The sequence below is a fragment of the Sturnira hondurensis genome, unplaced genomic scaffold, assembly GCF_014824575.4.
Source record: "Sturnira hondurensis isolate 20B ecotype Veracruz unplaced genomic scaffold, ASM1482457v3 Scaffold0000880, whole genome shotgun sequence".
Taxonomy (NCBI): domain Eukaryota; kingdom Metazoa; phylum Chordata; class Mammalia; order Chiroptera; family Phyllostomidae; genus Sturnira; species Sturnira hondurensis.
Genome location: NW_028073511.1, coordinates 6,367,625 through 6,390,809, shown reverse-complemented (window position 1 = coordinate 6,390,809; position 23,185 = coordinate 6,367,625). Strand labels below are relative to the sequence as shown.

The 23,185-nt window shown below is 50.2% G+C and overlaps 1 protein-coding gene across 3 annotated transcripts in view; it reads right to left on the bottom strand.

Moving 5' to 3' along the window:
- Positions 1-1,377: 1,377 nt before the first annotated feature.
- RUNX2 (RUNX family transcription factor 2) overlaps positions 1,378-23,185 on the bottom strand; it is a 230,142-nt gene continuing 208,334 nt past the window's right edge. For all 3 annotated transcript variants that reach the window (XM_037054020.1, XM_037054060.1, XM_037054028.1), the window contains one exon: positions 1,378-2,611. In XM_037054020.1, coding sequence (XP_036909915.1) covers positions 2,013-2,611 — 599 coding nt within the window. In that variant the 3' untranslated portion in view covers positions 1,378-2,012. The remainder of the gene's footprint in view (positions 2,612-23,185) is intronic.

The following is a 23,185-nucleotide window of genomic DNA, read 5'->3' as shown; positions in this document are numbered from 1 at the left end:
ACAAGGGCATCTGAAGGGCGCTCTCTGGAGGGCAAAGCCCCATCACCTCCAAGCCTGATTCTGACAGGCCCAGGTGGAGTAGATGCTCTCGTGTTCATTTGACAAAGATTTAGAGACTGCGGCACAGAAGGGTTGGATAACTCTCCCAAAGTCAAACTCCAAAAGCCTGGCCTCCATGTCACTGCCATTGTCACCGCCCTCCGCTGCTTCACCAGCTCCCGATTGTTGACACACTGGAACCTGAGAATCCCTCTCTGTGTGAGGCACTAACTAGGCTGGAGCTCCTGCAAGAAAGGACCTTATTCTATTCATTTTTGTGTCCCTAGGGTCACCAGCAGTGCAGACTTTCAATTAATATTTGTTGACACTTCTTTAGAATGTGGGGCTAGACCTAATACACCCTCACTTTAAAAATAATACTCCCCCAAGGAGATGCAGTGAAAATTTTAGTAAGAGGCTGAGAAATCCAGGCCACTGTGGGGCGCAAAGACAAGCGTCATTCCTGGGGAACAGTGGCATCTCGAACCAGCAGGGATCCCACAGCGAACAATGTCTCCCCTACTAGCTTGCTACTCCGTGTGTCTTGGGCCAGCATCCCCCTGGAGCTGATCGGGAATGCTGAGTCCCAGGTCCCACCCCAGAGCTGCTGAAGCAGAACGCGCATCGTCGCAACCAGCTCTCCAGGTGGTTCCTGCCTGCAGAGACCAGACAACCACCAGCGCAGCAGCTGTGAGCCCTGCGAATGTTCCGGGGTGGGATTTCACTCCGTGCACGTGATCTGCTTTCGGACCCCTGGTTTGTTTCTGGAAAAAAGAGCAGTATAGCTGCTTCTGGCAAATGATCACATTTTATCAAGGTTCTAATTCAAATAGGAAGGTGAGAAGAACCCTGCCTCGTAAGGGAAATCAGATCCCGGAGGCCACAGGTGATTCCAGATTTCTGCAATTCCAGCTGGCCTCAGCCTGGGAACGCTGGCAATAACATCTGGAGACACTTTTTGGCCATCGCAGTGTGTGCTAGGGTCGGGGGCTTCCTAGTGTTCAGTACGGAGAGGCCAGGGACTTGGGCTTCCTCCGCACTGCCAATCTCTCTGTGCCCGTTTCAACCCCAACCCAGAGAAACGGGGGGGATTTCCCAAATTTGGGAGATCTGGAAGTTTTAGAAAGGAATCAGGAGAACCTTTAGAAGCTTGTTCTTCACAAGCATAAGAAAAGTTGAGACAAGACTCCAGGACAAGGGAGGGCTGGAACATGAAACTGAGAACAGAAAGAGCGGGGCACCTGCAGAGGAAGAAATGTGGCAGAAAGAGGCCAAGACCAGAGAGGACATGTAAAATTTTTGTTTATTACACAAAATACTTTCTAATTCATAAGACTTAAATACCCCACCCTTCTCCAAATACATCAGATTTTTTCACTTCTCTATTTTCCAAACGTCTTCAAATGTGGTTATAATAAGAAAAAGTACATTTTTCCCCAACCATTTTTTAAAAAGAAACATGTAGAAGTCACCACAGACCCCAGACACCATCAACAACTCAAGAGAGGAAGACTGGAGCTGCCCTGAAACGACTGTTTTTATAATAGGCTTTGCACATGCCTTCCCTCCCCATTACCCAAGTCACAGGTGTGGGATGTGAAAGCCCTGGTTCTCTGAGCATTTTTCCCCTCCGATCCCACCCCACCACCATCTTGGGGCGCTTTTCCTGCCAGAAGCTCAAGCCCTTTTACAGAACAAGAGAAGGACATTGGAAGGGCAGGAGAGCACAGTGGAGTGGGGCAGGCAGGCGCGAGAGCGCTGAGAAAACTTCTCGTGGCAGAAGGTGTGCGAAGCACCATCCTTTCAGCTGGGAATGCAAGCGGAGGTCCTTTTGGCCAAGGTGGTTGATTACAGTAATCCTCTCTTCTGCTGGGTTTGCGTGGCTCATGGGTGACGGACAGGCGGGGATGCCTGGTGGCCTCGGGGATCCCGTTACTGAGCGTGGCTTGGATGCACAGTCCATGCCAGCTGCATTAGTTGGCATCCCCAGCGTCCGACAAGGGCTGGGGCTGAGGTCCCAGGGACGAGGCCAGTTTGGTGAGGGCCCTCGCTATGACGTCCAGGTGGCCGTTCATGGTCCGTAACTCCACCAGGATGTCCCCGACGTTGGCTTCCAAGCTCGCAGGAGCGGCCGCAAGCGGAGCACAGGGCGGTGGGGAGGCGCCCTTGTCCTCTGCGCCCTCCTCCCTGCCCGCTGCTCCCGAGCGCGGGGCGCGGCCCCTTTCAGAGCCCTGGGCTGGCGCAGGCCGCTCCCGCTCATCCCCCCGGATGCCAGGAGGGGTAGCGGAGGGGCAGCCCGGCAGCCAGTCAAGGAGGCGCGGGGCAGCCTCTGGAGAGGAGGCAACCACCGAGTATAGGCCGGCGCGCCGAGGGGCGCAGGAGCCAGCAGGCGCAGGGGCTGCCGGAAACGGTGGGGGCAGCAGCGGGGGCAACACGGAGGGGCCCGGAGAAAACGCCTGGGGCTCGCAGGAGGAGGAGGGGGAAGGCAAGGCGGCGGTGGAGGGGCCGGGCTCCTCCGAAGAGAGGAACAAGGTGGTCGAAGACTGGGAGTCCAAGGTACTGGGCTCTGAATCTGCCAGGGAAGAAACGAGAAAGGATCACTCAGGCATTTATCGTCGACCATCTGCCCTGCTCCACACTAGGTACTGAGGAACTGAGGAAGGAACTGAACGAGAAGATGAGGGTTTATTTCCTACGTCCAAACTTGAAATCTGCTAAGGAAGAGAGGGTTATATGAGCAGTGAATGTATCAGAGAACAAAGTAAGAGAGGTGTGGAACCCAGCCCTGGGATTGTGGAGCAGAAGAATCACGGACCATCATTGCCTCCTCGCACATGAGACTCTCCACGCAGGTCCACAGAGGTGCCACCTCTGGAGACAGGGAGGGAGTTCCTGGCTGGGGCCTGTCTGCAGGCAGTCTTGCCAAGGACAGTGGGTGCAGACCGTGCAGGGAAGGGCCTTCCCCCCTCTTCCCAGAAGCAGAAGTGCGTGAAACAAACAGTCCCCTCCACTGCCCCACACTGTCCCAGCAAATGCAAGCTGGCCAAGAACCAGGGGACAGTGCTGGTTCTCAATCTGCCAGAAAAAGCTCTGGCACCTTGGGCCAGTCCCATCCCCACTTGGGGACTTGGTTTCATTTCCCCATCTGTACAAAAAGGTTGGGCTCAGTGACCTCTGAGGACCCTCCCAGGACTGACCAATCAGCCCTCAAAGGTGTTTCCTTTGAAACTTTGATCTAAGTCCACAGTGGGCAGCACTCAATGCCTGGAAGCACCTGACAAGCCTCCGTTTTTGCTGCTTCTCTCCCAACCCCTGGCGTCTCCAGGTGGAAATTGGGTGGCAGCCCTTGGTGACTGGGTCTGGGAGCTAAGCTTACTAACCTCAGACCACAGGGTCCACACTGGGCCCAACGACCTCAACTCAGCTGCGTCAGCCACCCGGGTCATCACCTTTGGTACACAGTCCCAGCTCACTCTAGGAGCACTTCTGAGCTTTACCAGAGCCCAGTCTAGGGCCTGTCTCCCAATTCCAGCTACAGTGTCCGCTCTTGGCTTTCGGCATTCATTTTATTTCTGGGTGCCCACCCGTATGCCCTGCCCTCAGGGGGTTCCACCTTTCAAAGGCAGAGCTTGCTCGATTGCCTGTATTATACTGGGGAGAGTGACACGATGAAAGAGTCAATGAGTGCACGCACCCCCATCGCATGTGAACATGTACGCTCTTACCACTCATTGCCGGTGAGCTGTTCCTCTGTCCGCATCTGGCTGAGACTCAGAGAAGCCCTAATCATCTGGTGAGAGCTTGTTCCCTCATCCGTCCTGACTTCAGCGCCCAGCAACGTTCTCACAGGCCCCAGATGTTAGGATATCTGACTTGTGGGGTTGGGAATTACGTCTTGAAGGGCCAGCCTTGAAGGAGAAGCCACCCGTGTGCCCGCAAACTGTTCTGGTAGAAACGTCACGGGTAATTTCTGCTCTTGGCTTCCACAGACCTGCCTGTCCTTCACTAGTCGTAATTTCCTCAGGTTTCTGTGATGATCTTATTTTGTAAACCAAGACTCACAGACACGCCTAAGCACATAGCACCTGTGAGCTGAAAATGATAAAGGAGAAACTCTCCAAACTGTTTGATCTGGTTTGCCCTGAGAAAAATGTTAATGAACTTCACACATCCAACATTTGTAGCAGACAAGAGCCCTTTATATTAAACCAAATAGAAGTCTCACGGGTGAAAAGAAATAGAGGCAAGCATACAGAACGTTCTAGGGCAGTGTTCCTCAAACTTGACTGTGCATTCCATTCCCTGAGCACATTGTAAAAGGGCAGTTGTGAATCAGCGGGTCAGTGGAGAGGCCTGAGGCCCTGCATTTCTAGCCAGTTCCCAGGGGATAAAGATGCTGCTCATCTGGGATGCTGCTCAGGATAGCAAAGGTGTAGGCCAAACAGACGAGCTTGACGTATAAAGCATAGGATCTATGACTGCAGAAATTAGACTAACCAGGTGCAGAGGAGCAACCTGTGAATCTAATATGACCATGGAAATAGTAATAGTGTTGATGCTGATGACCTCTCTCGGCTGCCAGGGGAATAAGAGAAGTGGCCTCTCCTGCCATTAGCTTAAGAACCTCCAGCAAAGCCTTGAACAGTAAACACCGGCTTGTGGGGAAAGGGGTTGTGGGGATTTCTTCAAGAAGAAAGCCTTTCACTGTTGTTCCAGCTGAAACTTCAAAAATCATCAAGTTGTCAGAACTCACCCCAACTAGACTGGCAAACAGAATTGAAAAACAGAAGCACCTTTTTAACAAGTGCATCACCTCCCAGAACTCTCACCTGGCTGTCAGGAAACTGGGTTGCAGCCACAGCTCGGCTAAAACCTGAGCAAAATGATTTCTTGGTCTCTTCGATCCACAACTGATCGTTTTATCCCAGATCTGGGACATAAGCTTTTGAATCAGGGACATAGTTTTTTGCAGCTTGAGTGATTGCTACAAAATAAGATCAGGGTCTTGCTCTCATAGACATGGCTCTTTGTGGGGGTTGGGGGTTCACAGGTGCAGAGGGTTGATTAATCAGACTCCTTAATTCCTTCCCTCACCCCCTCACGCGGTCTCTGACCCTTATCCGGCCTTATTAGCCTTCTGAGAATTATGAGCATCTGACGTTTTACGTAGCTTTTCGTTAACTAGAATGTCAGCCCCGTGAAATGAGAGACACGACTTATTTCATTCTCTGCTACATCACCGGGGCCTGAACTGTGTTCGGCACAGAGTAGCTGCTCAATAAATACTTGTTGAATGAATGCCATATACTCACTATCAGGCCAGAAATACAACTCCAAATGCAATAAACCGGTCCAGCTGTGTGTTGTTTAATCATTCGGTGCTTCAATTATTTATGGAGTCTATGCAGTATTGAGGAAATGCTTATACTTAAAAACTTACTCCTTGTTTATCTGACATCCTAATTTTATTGGTTGTCCCACATTTTATCTGGCAACCTTATGGGAAGTCAATATTTTCATCCTGTTTCACAGAAGAGGAAACTAAGGATGGGTTCGGTGTTTTCACAGAATTGCAGGTTTGGAAGGAGTCTTTGCTATGACTGGATTAACTGACCACTTAGGATGTGGGGACGAAGGCCAGTGAGAGAAGGAGACTTGCTGTTTCATGATGCAGCTGAGAGCAGAACAGAGAACAGTCTCTTCTGTCCTAGTCATCTATCATTCCCTCACAGAACAAATAGGTACTGAGGGCCTACTGTGTGCTAGATGCTGCACCGGGCATGGGAAACACAGCAGAACCAGACAGCATCACCACCCTGAAGTAGTATCAGGTTGCCTCTCAGTGGACACCAGAACCCATCTGGGGTTCAGCCTGGGGCAGAAATGCAAAAGAGCCGCACTGCAGATGTCCGCCAGCTGTTACTTCGCTCTGGTTCGCTAGTGGAGCTTGGAGCCCCGCCCTTGCTCAGGGGGGTTAGAGGCTGGCACTGGAACCAGGGTCATCCACAACTGAGCCCAAACCTTCCAGCCTGGTGCTCCTTTCCCTCTCACCGCTACCCCATCTCCCTCGCACACGCAACCACCCACTTTGGGGTGGTGCTACTTCCTGAGCTGGGGAAGGTGTTTGACTGAATTTCAGTGATTTTTGTTCCATTAAGTATATATTTAACTGTGAATTAAAGTAATAATGAATTATGAATTGAAATATAGATTGAAAATATAAATATAAAGAAATATATATATTGAAATATACATATAAAGACTATAAACAATAAGCATTTAATAAGTGTTCATTCTAGAAATAAAAGAATTGCAAATTAAAATAATAATGCTTATCAATTGAAATAATTATGAATAATGAATTGCTATTTTTCACGTCTAAAATGGTCAAAGCCTTCTCGGGCTAATACTCACTGCTGACCAGCTTGTCAGGGGAGAGGCATTCTAGTCTGTTATTTACAGTGGAATAGATCAGTGCACTCTCTCCAGAAAGCAATTTAGGAACGCATGCTCTACTGTTTAGTGAGAAAAGGAAATTGCCAAATCATGTATGTGGTTGAGTTCAACGGCCTACAGAAGCCTGTGTGAAATAAAGATTGAGAGATGGATTTATGCTTTTCCGAATTTTCAAAGATTTCTGCAGAGCCCATGAGCAATTATGCCTTCCCTCCTCAAGGATCTTTAGCAGAAAGTGGCTACTTCCTACCAAGTCTTCAGGGCATTTTTATTCAATCGTATTGCTGAGTTAGGCTGAGTCACTTCTTGGCTGACAACCGCGCACTTTGTTAGGCTGACTTTTTAAAAATCTTTTTTACACCCACCGGGCACACCCACCAGCCTGAGGCTTTGGCTTTCTCTGGGGGACACCTGTGGAAAGGGTGAAGAGTAGGGCTATGGGACCCTGCCATTCATCTGCAAATAAGCCCCTTGGTTGGAGCACCTCCCTAAAACCTGCTTCTCTCTCTGTCTTCCCCTTCCGAGTAAATGACCTTCCATTCCTTCAGCCAAACCCCCAGGACTAATCCTTGACCCCTCTCTTTCACTCACTGCTCCACCCCTCATCTGCCAGCAATGGTTGTGGGCTCTGCCCTCACTACATACAGCATTTGAGCACTTCTCACTGCCTCAGGCAGTGGCCTGCTGCTGGGAGCTGAGTTGAGACCAGAAAATAGGTCCCCTGAGTTCTGGTTCAATGTTTCCTCCACCACACCCAAGAGCCCACTTACCTGAACGAATCACTTAGAACTCTTCCCTACTCAACTGCACCCCCCAGGCCTCCAGCCGCCCTCCACTACTCATCAGGGGAAATCATTTGCTGAGTCATAATCTTGCTTTTTATGTGTATTAGAGAATAACTAAACTTATTCATTGATTCATGCAACAAATATTTATTGAGCACCTTCAGTATGTCCAGCAGAATGCTCCATTTTGTGCAAAACTAGACTTAAACCCTGACCTCATTGTGGGGGCAGAAAAGCATTACATAATTGCACAAACAAACATGTAATTCCAACAACGACACAATCCACATGCTGTAAGGGGGCTGACCTATTGAAGGAAGATTTCCCACAGCCTAAGCAAGGGCTGTGGCAGGAAGGAGTACTGCAAATATGTGGGCCTCTTAGAGAGTGCAAGTGTGGCAGGAGTGGAGAGAGTGAAGGGAAGGAGGCACGAGGTGAATGAAGCTCCAAAGGAGATCAAGGGTCTGAAGAAGCAGCGTGTGATATACACTGTCGGTTGTCAGCTAGTCTCCATTCTCCTCTTCTGCCTCTTTTTTTAGCTGGTCCATGAACACTTAGAATAAAGATTACATTTCCCAGCTTCTCTTCAAACTGCCTGTAGCCATGTCACTAAATTCTGGGTGGAAGGATGCTAGTAGAAGTGCTGTGTGCTACTCCCCCTTCCTGTGCCTGGGATTTGGTGGCAGTGGCTAGTGCTGAAGCAGCCCTCTCGGACCATGAGGTCAAAACCACATGCTAAGGATGATAGAGCAGAGAACTGAGTCCCTGATAACTTTGAGGGACCACTCTGCCAACCCTAGCTCACTCAACTGCAGGCTCTTTGTATGAGAAAATATATCTCATCTATCCAAACCCCAGCTCAATTGAGTTTTCTGTTATAGCCAAACTATGTCCTGGTACACCTGGCCTTATTGAACTTGTTAAGGAGTTTTGCCATTATCCTAAGAGCAATGGAAAGCCTTGCAAAAGTTTTAAGCATTAGGGTGTGTGACGTGATCCGTTTCGTATTCAAAAGTTCTCCTGGCGCACTGACAGGAGGTAGACAGAACAGAAGCCAGGAGACCGGTCAGGAGGCTCCAGATGCAGGTGAGAAATTACAAAATGACCACGGCTTCTGCTACAGCTGTAGCTCTGGGCAGGCAGAACAGTAGATTGAACAGTCAGCTGGGATGTGGAAATGGTAAGACTTACTATGGGCAGGGATACAGAGGATGGAGAAAAGCAAGTATCAGACAAGTGATACCAGGCTGCTGATTCAGTGCAAGATCCCAGAAATTCTGGCTCCAAAAAGGGAACTTTCTCTTTCTTGTTCCCTGGAGTCTGGGTGGCCCCTTCCCAGTGTACACCCAGCCCTCCAGCACAGCTCAGCTCTGACACACCTCACCAGCAGCAGCCCTTAGGGACATGTTCCCAGGAGCCTGGAGGGAGGAGAAACTGCATAGCCTCAGGGAACCAGAGAAGCAAAGTCTGTGGGAAGAGGACCAGACCTGCCTGTGGGAGAAGCAGCATCTCTCAGCACTGTAGCCGGGCCCCTGCCTTTGATGGTGCAGACTTGGCTGGGCTGCTGCCTGCTCCCTTTGAGTGCCTGACACACAAAAGGGAGGGTTGAGCGTCTGATGAACTCAGCCCAATAATATTCACTTCTTTTATTTTCCAGGAACGTCATGAGAACCACAGGGCAATCTTCTGGTTTTAAGACCTGGTGAGTCAAGTCTACAAATACGTCTGACTCAGTCTGAACCTAAGTTCTCACCAGGCATCTCCCAGGAACGTGGCTCAGCAGGGGAGCTGGAGCTGGACAGCCCCTGCTGGGGAGAGCAGCGCTGGTCTCCGGGAGGCGGGGAGAAGGGCTGGCTGGAGTGCAGGCAAGGGGATTCCTGAGGGGACACCGACATTCTCACAACAAGAGCCAACAGTTACTGAGTGTTCACTGCCTCCCAGCCACGTGTTAAACTCTCCCAATCTGCATGGAAAACTGTGAAGTGGATTCTGTTCTTAATCCCATTTTACTGTTGGGAAACTGAGGCCCTACTATGGGGAGAACCCTGCTCACCCTCAGAACTGGGGTATGAACCAGCGCAGCTGAGGCCAGAGGCTTGTTCAGTGTGAGGGAGGGAGTGTGCTTTGTGGAGTGTTGCAGGCATGGGAGGAGGCCTGAGAAGGAGGGCCCCCGCTGGCCGGGGTCTGCTGCGCTCTAGGCCTGAAATCGACCACACCGACTGCATACTCAAATCGCCTGGGGAGACTTGAAAACCGATGCCCCCAGCCAATCAAATCAGTATGTCCAGGGAGGGTGCCCAGACATCCTGTGTTTTAAAAGCATCCAAATGATTATAATTCACAATCACCCAGCTAGGGTTAACCAACAATGACCCTCTTCCCACTTGCAAATGGAGAAACGGCCGCTCTCAGTTTGGATGGTTTGGACAAAGCCCACGCTGACGAGACGCAGGTCCTGAGGTCCCTGGCTGACTCCCACACCAGTGCTCATCCACACAGACCCATTCTCTCTCCAGTCTGGGCCTCCTCCATTTTGAAAGTGTGTGAACCTTTTACATGTAAATGTATTTTGGAATTTGCCTGCTTTTGTTCAAGTTTAAATGCTGTTTAGGCCAGCCACCTGAGAGTAACAGTGCAGTCAATAGCCACTGAGCAGGGGGGGCTGGCCCAGGGGCCGCTGGAACCATGGCCATGGCTTCATCCAGGCGTTGCCACAGCCAACCGACCAGGCAGGCCCTCCTGAGAGATGCCCTCCCACTGCCCCAGTAAGAACCGTGTCAATGCACTGCAGTCCCCAGCCCCTGAGAGGCCTCCCTCCAAGGATCAGAAGGCCCAGCCCTGGGGGGACCCTCGGTCTCTGTTTCTTGCATCATTAGTGACTTCCCAGGGAGAGACACAGGAAAAGTCATTGTCCCTCTATTTCAACATGAATTATCCAGCCTCCAATTTCCTAGTGGCCAAGGGTTGAGCTAACGAGGAATGATCATCAATCGAAGTAATAGAGCAAAGTAACTGGAAAGGGAGATGGGCATCNCCCCAGCCCCTGAGAGGCCTCCCTCCAAGGATCAGAAGGCCCAGCCCTGGGGGGACCCTCGGTCTCTGTTTCTTGCATCATTAGTGACTTCCCAGGGAGAGACACAGGAAAAGTCATTGTCCCTCTATTTCAACATGAATTATCCAGCCTCCAATTTCCTAGTGGCCAAGGGTTGAGCTAACGAGGAATGATCATCAATCGAGGTAATAGAGCAAAGTAACTGGAAAGGGAGACGGGCAGCCGCAGAAATGGATTCAGACAGTCGGACGGAGCTCCTGCCCAGAGGAACTTTAGAGAGGAGGAGAGAAAGAAGGGAACACAGGCATCTGTGTGCCCGTGTGCATGGTAGCACCGTTCACAGTAGCCAAAAGCTGGAAGCAGCCCAGGTGTCTGTGGATGAATGAATGAATAAACAAAATGCGATTTATAGATATAGATATATAGATATAGGTACAGATATAGATATATAGAGATAGATATACAGATATATAGATAGGGATAATAGATATAAATATCTATATAGAGAGAGAAGACTACACATATACATATATAATGAAATATCATTCAGCCATAAAAAGAAGGGAAATATTGGCACATGCTACATGGATGAACCTTGAAGACATTATGCTAAGTAAAATAAGCTAGTCACAAAAGCTGATACAGAAAATAATGTATGCTTCTCTTGTGTGAGGTCCCTGGAGTAGTCAAATTTACGGAGACAGGAAGGAGAACGGTGGTTGAGAGGGGCCGAGGGAGGGGAGCGGAGAGGGTGTGTCTGGTGAGCACAGAGGTCCAGCCGGGGAGGCCGAGGGCCTCTGCAGATGGGTGAGGATGATACATACCGAACAGTGAGAAGGTGCTTAATGCCACAGAACGCTTAAACATGATTAGTATGATCATTGTTACATTGTATTTAATTCACCGTGATAATAAAACAGGTGAGGGGAGGTACGACAACTTAATTCACAATTTTATCCAAACTCTTGGAAGGTCTATATATGACATTTCTGAGACTTTTGTAAAATAGGGAGAGGAAAGAACTAATAAAATAAATTGCTGTTGAGAACATTCTAGGCTGAACACCCCAATGAGGCCCTAAGGATGAGGATTACTTCCCCAGTCCTGGACCTAAACGCGACTGCATCCTCAAAAATGTTTCCTTTTTCTATTACCAGGGTGGTATTTTCTAAAATAGCTTTGTTGACACTGCCTGAACACAGTTTGTAAGAAAGTAAAGTCCAGAGCCTGACACTTTTAGATCCACTCTCAGAGCCTATTCTGCTTTCATAAGCGAAGTGATTCTGACTCTTCAAGCATCTCGCAGCCCAGCCGCTGGTTCCCTGAGGTCACACATCGTCATCAGCACCTCCAGCCCCAGGAAAAGGTGGGAATTGTTTCAGTTCAAGAGCCCCATGGTCCTCGGGCCTGATGCTAGCCGCCCATGCCCTTCTCATCTGCTCCAGTCATTCCCAGCCGTCCTTGCACACTGCACTTGCTGTTCTTCCGTCTACAGTGCTCCTCCCTTGGATATCGGCGTGGCTCAGCCCTCACGTCCTTCAGCCTTTGCTCAAAGTCACTTTCTCAAGGGACCATTTCTACACACCCTAGTTGACAGTGCCACCCCTACCTCAGTCACCACATCAGCTTCCAGGTGCCCTCGCACCGCGCAGCCCATGCTGTCCCGCTGTGCAAACAACCGCGTGAGGCTTGGGAAACTGTGGCCTGAAAGTTTGAAGTGGCTGGGGGGGCTGGGGGCAGGGGGTTGGTTCATAGATCTGGGAGACTTGCATGAAATGACTTCAAAGATAAGAGGGACAGACAGCTGAGGGGCTCGTCTGCGAAACTAAGGGATTTCAACTTTAGCAGGCCATGGGGAGCCACTGAGGTGTCTCGAACAGGAGAACGTGATAGATCTGATTTGCAGTTTTGAAAGATTACCCCGGCCGCCAGCAGTGTGGAGGCTGAGCAGGAGGGGATAAGGCTGGAGGTGAGAAGAGCAAATGTGAAAGTAACGTCTTGGATGTTGAAGAAGCCGGTATCACAGCAGAAGAAAGCACAAGAGTGGAGTCCAGACAACCAGTATATGAAGCTTTTTTTTTTTCTAGAAACAGATCTAATTTCAGCAAAAAGAAACTTCCCTGCCACCCTTTATGGACCTTGGCTCCTGCCCTGGTTCGGGTTGGCCACCCTGGGCCGTTCGTTTGCGCATCGGTAAAAGCAAGCGCAGGTTTTATGGGCTTGTTTGTTAAGCTCCGAGCCAAGCTTCTCTACTCACTCAGGCCTGCTCTGCCGATTGCTGACTCGGCCCGTTTCCCACACGCAGGGCGTGAAGGACGTCTCTGTGTGTCTCCGGGAACACGCGTTTGGAAGGGGACGTGTGATTACGAGTAGCACCTTTAAGTGACTTTCTGAAGAGGTGTTTATACACCCTGCATATTCCATGGCATGAACACTTCTGTGGGACGGAGAAAAGACGAGAAAGAACGAAAAGGCTATTCCCACACCATAACCGACTCAGGCTCACGAAAAAAAATTCAAAATAGATTATGTTCCTGAGCCATGCCTCCAGGGCTGAACAGTTTCCAAATCAACCCATTTAATTCTTCCTCCTGGAGGGTCACTCACCATTGAACTTCATTTTTTTAAGACTATTGTTAAAAAAAAATAATAACGTGGCGGAGACCAGACCCTACCGAAGCCCGCGCTCCTGCCCCGCCCCCTCCGAAGAGAGAGTGCGCTGAAGGGGCCATCTCGCCTGTAAAAAGAGGGCTGCTTGGCGAACTCGTGGAAAGAGCAGGGTTGTAAAAGTCGGCATTTTGGCTTTAACAAGGCTAGGAAGCCCAGAACGGAGCCAGCTGGGGAGTCTGAACAAACCCAAGAATATTGGAACCTGGGGTCACAGGGAGCTGGGCCGCCACCAGGAATGCGGGGAGGAGAGACAGTCTGGCGGTGGGCTGGGGGAACAACTGGAAGCCCAGGCTGCCAGCTCCTCTGATCCGAGGTGAGTCAACAGGCCGGGCACGGGCGGCGGGGCGGAGGGCAGAGGGCGGCCAGACACGAGGCCAGACTCGAGGCAGGAATGGCGCTGTGCCCAGCCACGCGGGGCTTCTTCACACGACGAGACCCCAGGACCTCCGGGGTTTGGCAGGTGGACACTCACGTGTCCACTCACCAGTTCTGCCAGGACAGCACCTTAGAGAAGAAGCCTCCTTGGTTTGTTCCAGAATGCCCCCTTGCCAAGCTGCCAACCGGAACTAAATAAGAAAGCAGTGGGTTCCTACCCCCCTGGAGGGGGGTGATCCCCATTTCCCAGAGCAACCAACCAGAAGCTAGGGTCTAGGCAAGGGGGGGGGTCCCTAGCCAGTGGCAGGGCACAGGAAAGGGCTCCTCCATTGTCCGAGGGACAATGTCCAGCTCTGGATACACGTGGTGCACATCCAGTGAGTGGATTACCCTGTTTCTGTCAGCCAGCCCGCAGCCCAGGGAGCAGACCCTGGCCCTTCACAGCTGATGCCTCCAGTGTCCCTTGCCACCTATTGCTGCAGTCCCCCCACCCCTGCACTTGGAAGCAAATAATCGCAGGAGGGGGCGGAGCCCTGGTAGCTTCCCTCATTGCCCCACCTGCACTTCAACACCCAGTCCTTCCTCCCGAGGATTCTCGGGAGATCGCACCTCCGAGCCATGCCGCTGTGCCTCTCCTCAGGACACCTTTTCTACTCTGGGTCCACGCTTTCCCTTTCCCTCGTTTCATGCCATTCCTCCTAATGATAACCCTTTGTGCCAGGCTCAATTACATACAATGCTTAAAGGAGCAGCTCCGGCTCTAAATTTGGCCCCGTCCCTTGGAAGGAGAGGTCTGGGGCATCCTGCTTTGCTCAGAAGGGGAAACAAAGCCAGAGAGGAAAGAAAAAATAACAAGACAACTTTTACAAAAATAAAAGTCTAGAACGTAGGAACAGGCCAGCACTGGCTGCCCCAGGTCACCAGGGAGGGAGGCCTCTTTTGCAGCTTTAGCCAGGCCTGCTAGGCCTCTGCCCTGCCGCAGGCCTGCAGAGGCAACAGAAGCACTTTGATTTTTCCCTTTCAAAAACACCCTCCAGCCTGACCCCACCTATGCTCCGACTGCAGGGTCAGCAGAGGGTGTAATGAGAGCACTTGCTGGGAATTTCCTGACTGCAGCGAATTTCTCTCAAGATGTGGCCGTGAGTCAATGTGTTGTCCTGTGACACAGGGAATAACTCGCGGTGGCTCCCCCTCCCCTCTGGGACAGCTGGACAAGCTTCTCCCCGCTGAGTAATTGAGGATGAAAATTTCTAAGAGTCCCCCAACCCCCCTCTGCCTCCACACTGTACTGGAATCTTAGGAGATAAGCAAACTCTATCTATGCCATTTAACCTATAGTCATATAATTATATATTTATATTCCATATTTCTATATTTATTCTAATGTGTTATATGACATATTGATATATATTAATATTATAATATATTTTGTATTATATTTTATATACTTATATATTAAGCTTGATTTAATCAGGATATTAATATTCTCTAAAAGTACATGAAGATCTCTGTGCAGCTCACTTTCTTTCAAAATTAAGCTCTCTCGCATGATTTTGTGGATCTCTGTATGTTGGGTACTCAGAAAATGGGCAGGAGGAGGAGAAGACAAGTGGAGAAGAGAGGAGGCACACTGCTCAGGCTTACAATGTCCTGACGAGCCCAGGGACCTAGAACGTCCCCTGGAAGGTGCCAGTGCGCTGGACCAGGTGGGTGGGTAGAATCATCGGTTGGATTTTACCCATGTTGACAACTAACCTGAAATAGTCAAACAAAGTGGATTAATTACAATTTCACTTGCAAATGGCTGAGTACCAGGACTGACTATCACTTGCCAGGGGAGGTCGGCCAGGGCTGCTCTCTCTGTTTGTGGTAACTCACAATTAGCCCAGGCGTTTGGAGGGAAGCTCTTGGATCAATAATATCCCCCAAAAGACCCTGGAGTGAAAACGGAGGGTTAAAAAGAGACAGCTAAATGTCTGTGGAGCCTGGCCTCACGCGGGGCTGCTGGGAGCTTCTGCGGAAGCGTTTTGCAGACTGTCAGCTGCTACCAGACAGCAGGACCCTTCGATAGGATCAAGGTCGGTGCACTAGCATATCAGGCTGGGAGCAGAGAAGTTGAAAGCCTCGCCTAAATACACGTGAAATGCCTACGTCCTGGTGAGTTTAGGGGCCTATATCTTACTTCTTCTCTTTCAGATGCAGACAATGGAGGGCGGACACCAAGTGAGTTGCATAGACATGGATGGAAATGAGACACCTGGTGCCCTAAAGTCACAGCCCCCCTGACCCCTCAGCCCCCTTCATCACCCTCCAGCCCAGGGCCCTGAGGGAGAGCCGGGACCTCAGCTGCGGAAAGCCCAACTTGGGAAGGAAAATCCCGCTTTGAAGCAAAAGCTCACAGAGCTCTTAACACCTTCTGCCCTTCTGAGGTAAACAGAAGAGAAATATTTTGTGCGGCTCTTTCAACAAAGATGAGAAAGGCAATTTTCCTCTTCTCCTTCTCCCTTTCTTCCCCCTTGCCACACCTTCCTCCCTTCTCCTCATCTCATCACTTTCAAAAGACATCTCTTCAGTTTTCTTCTCAGTCTGGAAAAAACCCCGTTTTCCTGAATTGCGGCCTCTTCACTTGTGAAGAAGGCGAAACAAGAACACAAAATGAAGGCATTGGATTAAAAAAAATCAAATTTTAGTGAACCATAATTTTTAAAAATTAAAAAAATTATACACTGTGCATTTTAATATATAGTTATTTAAAATTATTTATATATTTAAATTTATTATAAGATTAACAGAACCTTTCCTTTTCCCAGCCAACTCGCCCGTGGAGAAGCGGCCTCTGGGGCAGCCTGGGGCTTCTCTCTCACCACCATCCCCCGGGCTCTGGAAACATTTTCCCTCAAACTCTCTGTGCCGCCGTTCACCTCCATATAAAATGAGCAAAACAACACTCCTCCTTCCCACAGGTATGTGATGAGGTTCAATTATTGCAAATGTGTGAAGTGTTTTAAGGTCCCTGGATTCAAGTAGTATACCAGAAAAAAAATATTATTTTAGAGTGAAATTCCGCTCAGTTGTCATGCTTCCTGTGACTGCCCGCCCTGTGTCCTCCCTGAGTTGGAACGAGTACCGGTGGTGATGAGGTCTTCAGAACGCCTCTAAGTCATTCTTGGCCTGCTTTGCTTTACCTTTGAGAAAACTTTTCTACTTCTGCTTCTTTTTCTTCTGCGTGCAGCCAAAACCTCTCCATAATGTGTCTTATCAGAAGAGGGACCAGTGGACTGGAGGTAGACCCTCCACCTCCGTGTTTTCTCCCGCCTCTCCTTTGCCTTTGCTCCCCACCCACAACCCCTGTTTTTTACACGCCAGACATTTTTACGAACTTAAAACAAATTTGACTCTGAGCGCTTGGCCATAAAGTTTATTTGCTTCTGCCTCTCAGACTGGTGGCCAAAACCAGGTACCAATCCACTTGCTGGAACCAAGTCTGTGCCACCTCGGGGTGCGGGTCACTGTCGTGGGGTCGGCTCAGAGCCCTGCTGACCCGGAAGGCTCTTCCCCACTCAGGACTTCCCGACAGAGGCACCATGTGTGGAGTGTGGGAAAACACCCAGGCAGCTGCTGGGGTGGCTGTGAGACAGTGGCCAAGAATGCCCCTTGCCCAGGCGCAGCTGTGTCCCTCAGCAGGTGCTGCCTGGCTGCTGGCCTCGCAGCCATGTGTCACATCCTCCTCGGGGCACACAGAAACACACTCCAGATCAGGGACACAAAGGCAGCTCTCTCTTTCCCCCGCCAGTCCTGAGGCCACAGAGATGTGAGCGCAAGACAGTCCACAGGTGACAAAAAGCACCCAAAACCACATTTCCACCACCCTCTCCCCTCAGCATGTGACTAATTGGACAATTAGTCGCAGTCCCTCAACTGACTGGCACCTCCCTGGTCTCGAAGGAAAGGAAGCATCCTTAGAGGGGGGCGTGGCTGGCCGGGCACTGGCTGGCTCTGCACAGGGTCACACCACCCTCACCCAAGAATTCTGTTGGGGCCCGACTGCTCTGCTCCCATGTACTGGGAGACCCAGTGAGGGAGAGCTGAAGGCGGCCTGAGCCTGGGCACGGGATGGAACCAGGCTCCTCCTCCTGCCCCTGAGCCCCTGTGACCCTCCTTCCTGCCTCCCTGGGCATCACCTGCTCCTCCCAGCTCACCGACATTTCCTTTTCCTCCTCTCCTGCTGCCATCTATTCGCACCACACTTAGTTAACCTGGAGTGTGTGTGTATGTGTGTGTGCTGCCTGTTCAGCAAGAAAAGAGAAGGGATCCCCGAAACAGTGGTTTACTCATCTCTGCAGAAACGTAAACCAGATCAGATAAACATCACCTGTTAAATCCTGTGCGTGTGTGTATGAAGTTTCTTATTCCACTACCTTGTGTTTTGGGAAGAAACTTACTGACTTGTGTCTTTGTTACCTGTAGTTTACTTTGTTCCCTGTATTTTACTTTATTCCACTGAGTTTTACCTCACCTTTCCCACGGGCTGTTAAGTGCAGTTCCATGAAAATTTAGTTCTGTGATCAGGTAATGCTGGTATATTCCGAGCTGAACAGAGTCCAGGCTTTTCTCACTACCAGACTCCTCGGGACCTTAACGCAATAAAAAAGGGCATGGTCCTCATCCAGGAGAGAGATTTCCAAATTTATTTCACCTCAAAACCCCCTTTTTGGAAGAAAGGGACTCATATCCCTTTGGCCAATGGGGCAGGAAATGTCATCTCCTCTCTTGAATCATGGACAGTGACCAGCAGAGGACCGTGGACAGGCCGACATGTGATAATGACCAACACCTCACCTTCAAGCCGCAAGAACAGAACTGGCCCCGTCTTCCAGAACCTGTGACGTCCCAGTAGGAAGAAGTCAACTCTTTGCTCTGGGGCATGTTTTGGCTGGGATAACAAAGGGTCCCCCAAGGCCCACTTTAAGGCCCCTCAAAAAAGCCACATCCCTGAGTTCACCCCCAGCAACACCAGCACCAGGCAATAAAAGCCTTGAAAACCCAGACCCAGCACCGGGCTATGATGGGTCTTTTAATTACAGCTCTCACCTTCCGGCTGCCCATCTTCTTGGACCCTGTCTAACTTCTTCTGAGTCTCTCATTAATCAACTCCTGGCTCCCTGGGTCCTCACTTGGGTGGTCCGTACGACAAGGATCTGGGACCTATGCCCTTGTCCAGCCTGGACACATATCCAATGGCCAATTTGTTTCCTTCAAAGCAGAGGGAAGAGAGGGGTCTTCTAGCCCCCTGAGAACAGGGAGTTGGGGTGTATGGGCACAGCCAGGGCCAGGCCAAGAACAGGGCCAGGTGTTCAGAGAAGCCAGGCAGGTCCCACAGAGCACCATCAGCATGGGAGCCTTGCAGAACAGGATGAACTTGGCAGAGGATTTGCATGCCCACTGCTATTTACAGCAGCATTGCTGTGGGTGGAGCATTAACTCCCATCGTTCCTTCCTCATTTCCCCCTGCCATTGTCCCTACCAAAGGCAGGGAGCTATGCAAGAATCAGGCAGACAGGATCCTCTGGACAACCATCAGTGTTGCTAAAAATCACAAGCATCTGCAGGCCACTCGTGTTGCTTCTTCCTCTCCACAGGCATGAGTACCTACCCAGTGGGACAGCTCAGCAGCCACCAACTCTCTGTGTGACAGTGCAGTCACTTTGCGGCTTGGAACCTCAGTGTGTTCATCTGCACCAGGGGCATAATGATCCCCACCTGGCTTGTTACACAGGGACTTTCTGAGATTCATGGTGGGGAGAGGGGCCTGAGAGATCCGAGGACTAGCCTCTCCTCCATTTCCCCGAAGCTTTCCATTCCTGCTCTTCTCTCCCCCATGCAGGTCCAGGCCAGACTCCCGCTCTGCCAACACAGGAGGGGAAAGAGACCCAAAATCCCACCTCCTCAGATTCCAATTGCAGAATTACATGGTGAGAGTCCCCTGACCTGCCTAACCCAGGACAAACTGTGTCAGAAAAGACAGCCTCTGACCCCCTTCCCTTACCACATCCATCACTCTAACGATGCCTGCGTGCGTGTCTTGTCACTTCCGCGAAGCCCTTGCCTGAGAAGCTTCCGAGCAAATGCTACTTTGACCCTATCGAGGCTTAACTCAAGGTGAGCACACCCCATCTTCTGACCTGATACATGAGGCGTGAGAGCACAGGGCCGGGGTGGGGGAGAGAAGGCAGGGTGGAAGAGAGGACAGGAAGGGCTCGTTCCTGCCTCTCCCCCACTTCCTCCACCCAACCTCAGGACACTGCTTCCACTTCCACACACTCTGAAGCCAGTTCCCAGGATTTTGCCCAGTGTAATTCAAAGGGAAGCCTGAGACTAGAAGCTCCAGAGCACCAAGCTGTTGACAACGCACTCAGCACCAAGGACTTCCTGTTACTGGGCTGCGGCCCCTTTGTCCTCTGGGTTGTACATCGCAAAGCCTTCATCCTCCCAGTCTCAGACTTTAGGATGTGTAGACACAGTCCCAGCCCTTCACACACCCTCTCTGTCTGCAGGGACCTGACTGTGGTCTTGTTCCTTGGCCTGGAAATGCTTGTTCCCCTTCCCTGAAGTCCCAGCATAGGGGAGACTCCAAGAGAACCCCAACCCGTAATGTTAGGGCACACTACCCAAGGATAAGAGAGAGGCAGTTACAGAAGAGGGAAAGAAAACAAAGGGGAGGGGAGGGGAGGGAAAGAAGGGGTAAAAAAGAAAACAGGAAGAGAGAAATTTTAGGCCAGGAAACCTTTGAAAATGAACATTCTCTTCCCAAACAGAAGGATGTGCCTAGGGAAGGAATGCACCAAAGGAGCACGTATGAGTAAATAGAAATACAGTTATTTTAGGACTCGGTGGAGAATGGACGCTGGTGGTCCCTCCTTCGTCCTGGTGGGTCGGCGTTCATCCCAGGGAGGAAAACGGGGCCATCCCAGGCCTGGCCCTGCAGCCCGACCAGGCGGCCAGCGTGGAACCACGGTGGGCGGCCACACGGGTGGCGGCTCCGAGCTGCCCCTTGAGGTGGGTGTCCTGTATGTGTGAGCAGCACTTTGATATCTGGCCATGAAAGGGGAGGTTCTCAAAGCCCCCATTCATGGACCCTACACACAGGAGCAGCAAACAGAAAAAAATTGTTTCCCCGTCCGTCTAGAAAGGTAGGTTCCTGTTTATTAATCGAAGACCACATGAAGAATGCGTGGTTACAAATGTTCTTTCTGAGGCCCACAGAAGCTGGTGGCTGGATGTGAAAAAAAAAAAAATTCCATCCGGTGATTACCTGGGACAAAAAGCTGCCTCTGCGGGCCCCTGTGTTAGTTTTAGAAGGAAACTTCTACAAAAGTACGGGGGGTCTCCTTTCAGCAGGCGCCCCTCGTTTAGGGCCATGTGGCTTTCCATAGGGTCTGCTGAGAACAGGCCTGCTGCTGGGAGCTCTCGGGTGGTGGGGTCAGCAGCAGCCAGCCGCAGCACCCCCTTCCTCCTGCTGGCTCTCCCCCCTTTCCTTCCTTCTGAGTTTGTAGCAGTGGGAAACACCCAAGGGGATTTTTTATAACAGATCTTTGGCAATTAGCTCCCTGTGGAAATGGGGAAAGTGGAGAGGAGACTCTTGGAGGAGGTTCAGAGAAACTCATTCATTTGGCAAGACTGGCTCAGACCAGGAGGGACCCCCTCCGTCGGAGACCACTGCTACACTTCCCACCTACAGCAGGGACCGTGGAAAAGGAATTAAGGAGCAAGCTGGAGATAAGATGGATACTCAGGCTCTTCTTTGAAGCTTAATTAAAGCAGACTGATCAGCCTTGCATTGAATATGCTGCAGACTGCCCGAATGCTGCAGATAATCACTAGCAGAGAGCAATGTTATTCCAGAGCAGAGGGTGAAGAGGAAGCTGGTTGAGGCTTCCAGTGCAGCAGAGAAAATCTGAACTGTGATAATTAAATGCATATCATGCCTGGAGCCAACAAAATTCTTCCTCTTCTCAGATAAAGGGGCAGAGAGACCAGCAGGAGAAATGGATTCAGGGCCATCGACATTTAATTTATTTCTCCAGCAGATGCTAACTGATTTCTAGGTGAGGGGTTCAAACAGGCCTGTCACCAAATCACGAAGTCACCTCAACTATATGCAGACTGTACCCCATCCACCTTCTGGACCACCAGCACATTTTATGATTTCTTTACACTACAAGTATTTCGCAGCACTGAAATCACCCAATAAAATCAACCTGGGGCTTCATCTGCAGTTTGAGGGGCTCTCCAAGTGTTTGCTGGAGTCTGGCCCAAAATAACCACTGCTCATCCTATTCTAATATCACAGGAAAATACGTCCTCCCGCCCATGTCTGCCTACCACCATCTGTGAGTAAAGCGAAGGTCTCCATTTGGTATGCGTGGTTGTTGCTTTTGCTGTTGACATGGCTACTGTTGTTTTCCATGCACACAGCCGCAGACGTGGTCAGGACGAATTGCCAGTGGGTGACAGCCAGATCCCATGAACAGACTACAGAGCCTGTCCTGACCCTCCACAGACAAAGTGAGTCCAGGCTGGCCACCAGGACAGAGGCCAGGCCTGCCATTTTGGGCAGCCATGAGGTAGTCTCGTTGCCCAAGTCAGCAGACTAAGGCTCACAGATCTTCCCCTCAAAGCTCTTCTGCCTCAGGTCCCCGACCTTCCAGCCTGTAGAATAGGGAGGGGAAGAAGGAGCATGTCTGAGACAGGATCAAAGCTAAGGTTCAGAGGGTCTGCCTGAAGAGGGTCCTTGCGGAGTGAGCAAGACAAAGGAAGGGAAGCAGGGGACAGCCACAGTCATAGCACCTCAAGGTACCCAGGGACACCAGGCAGGTAAGCACCACCGTCGGCAAGTCCACTGTTTGTTTCTGGCTGTGGAATAAAATTTCACCCCATGTTAAGACATTGACACATATCTGTATACTCTTTCTCTTTGAAATTAAAAGTTCTTAGAGAATACAGTATGGGTTCCACTCAAAGCCATCCTGGCCTTACTTAGAGAAGTTGGTATAATTTTGTCTTCCCAGAAGACAAAATGGACATACAGAGAGGAAAAAAGTGGATTAGGAGGAATCCAGGCAGGATTCCTGACACTGGACTCCTGAGGACCTTCCAGGTGGCCTGAAGGAATCTGCATTTGCTTGCTAAGCACCTGTCTCCAAAAACCTTAGTGTCACGGGTTCAGGACTGAACCCATGAAACTTGATGAGCAGTTTCCTCCACAAGCCCTCAGACTTTCTTTAATAAATATATGTATGTGTATATATATATATATATATATATATATATATATATATATATAGCTTTTCTATTACAGTTGTCCCAAGTTTTCCCAGTTTTCCCCCCTCCACCAAGTACCTCCCACTCCCTCAAACAATCCCCACACCATTGTTCATGTCCATGGGTCATGCTATTAAGTCCTTTAGCTACTCCATTTCCTATGCTGTACTTTACATCCCCATGGCTATTCTGTAGCTACCTATTTGTACTTCTTAATCCCCTCACCTCTTCACCCATTCTGCCCCACTCCCTTCCCATCTGGCAATCATCAAAAAACTCTCTGTACCCATGACTTTGTCTCTGTTCTTCTTATTTGCTTAGTTTGTTTCTTAGATTCAAGTGTTGACAGATATGTATTTATTGCCATTTTACTATTCATAGTTTCGATCATCTTCTTTTTCTTAAATATGTCTCTTTAACATTTCATAAAATAATAGTTTGGTGATGATGAACCTCTTTAATTTTTTTCTTGTCTGGGAAGCACATT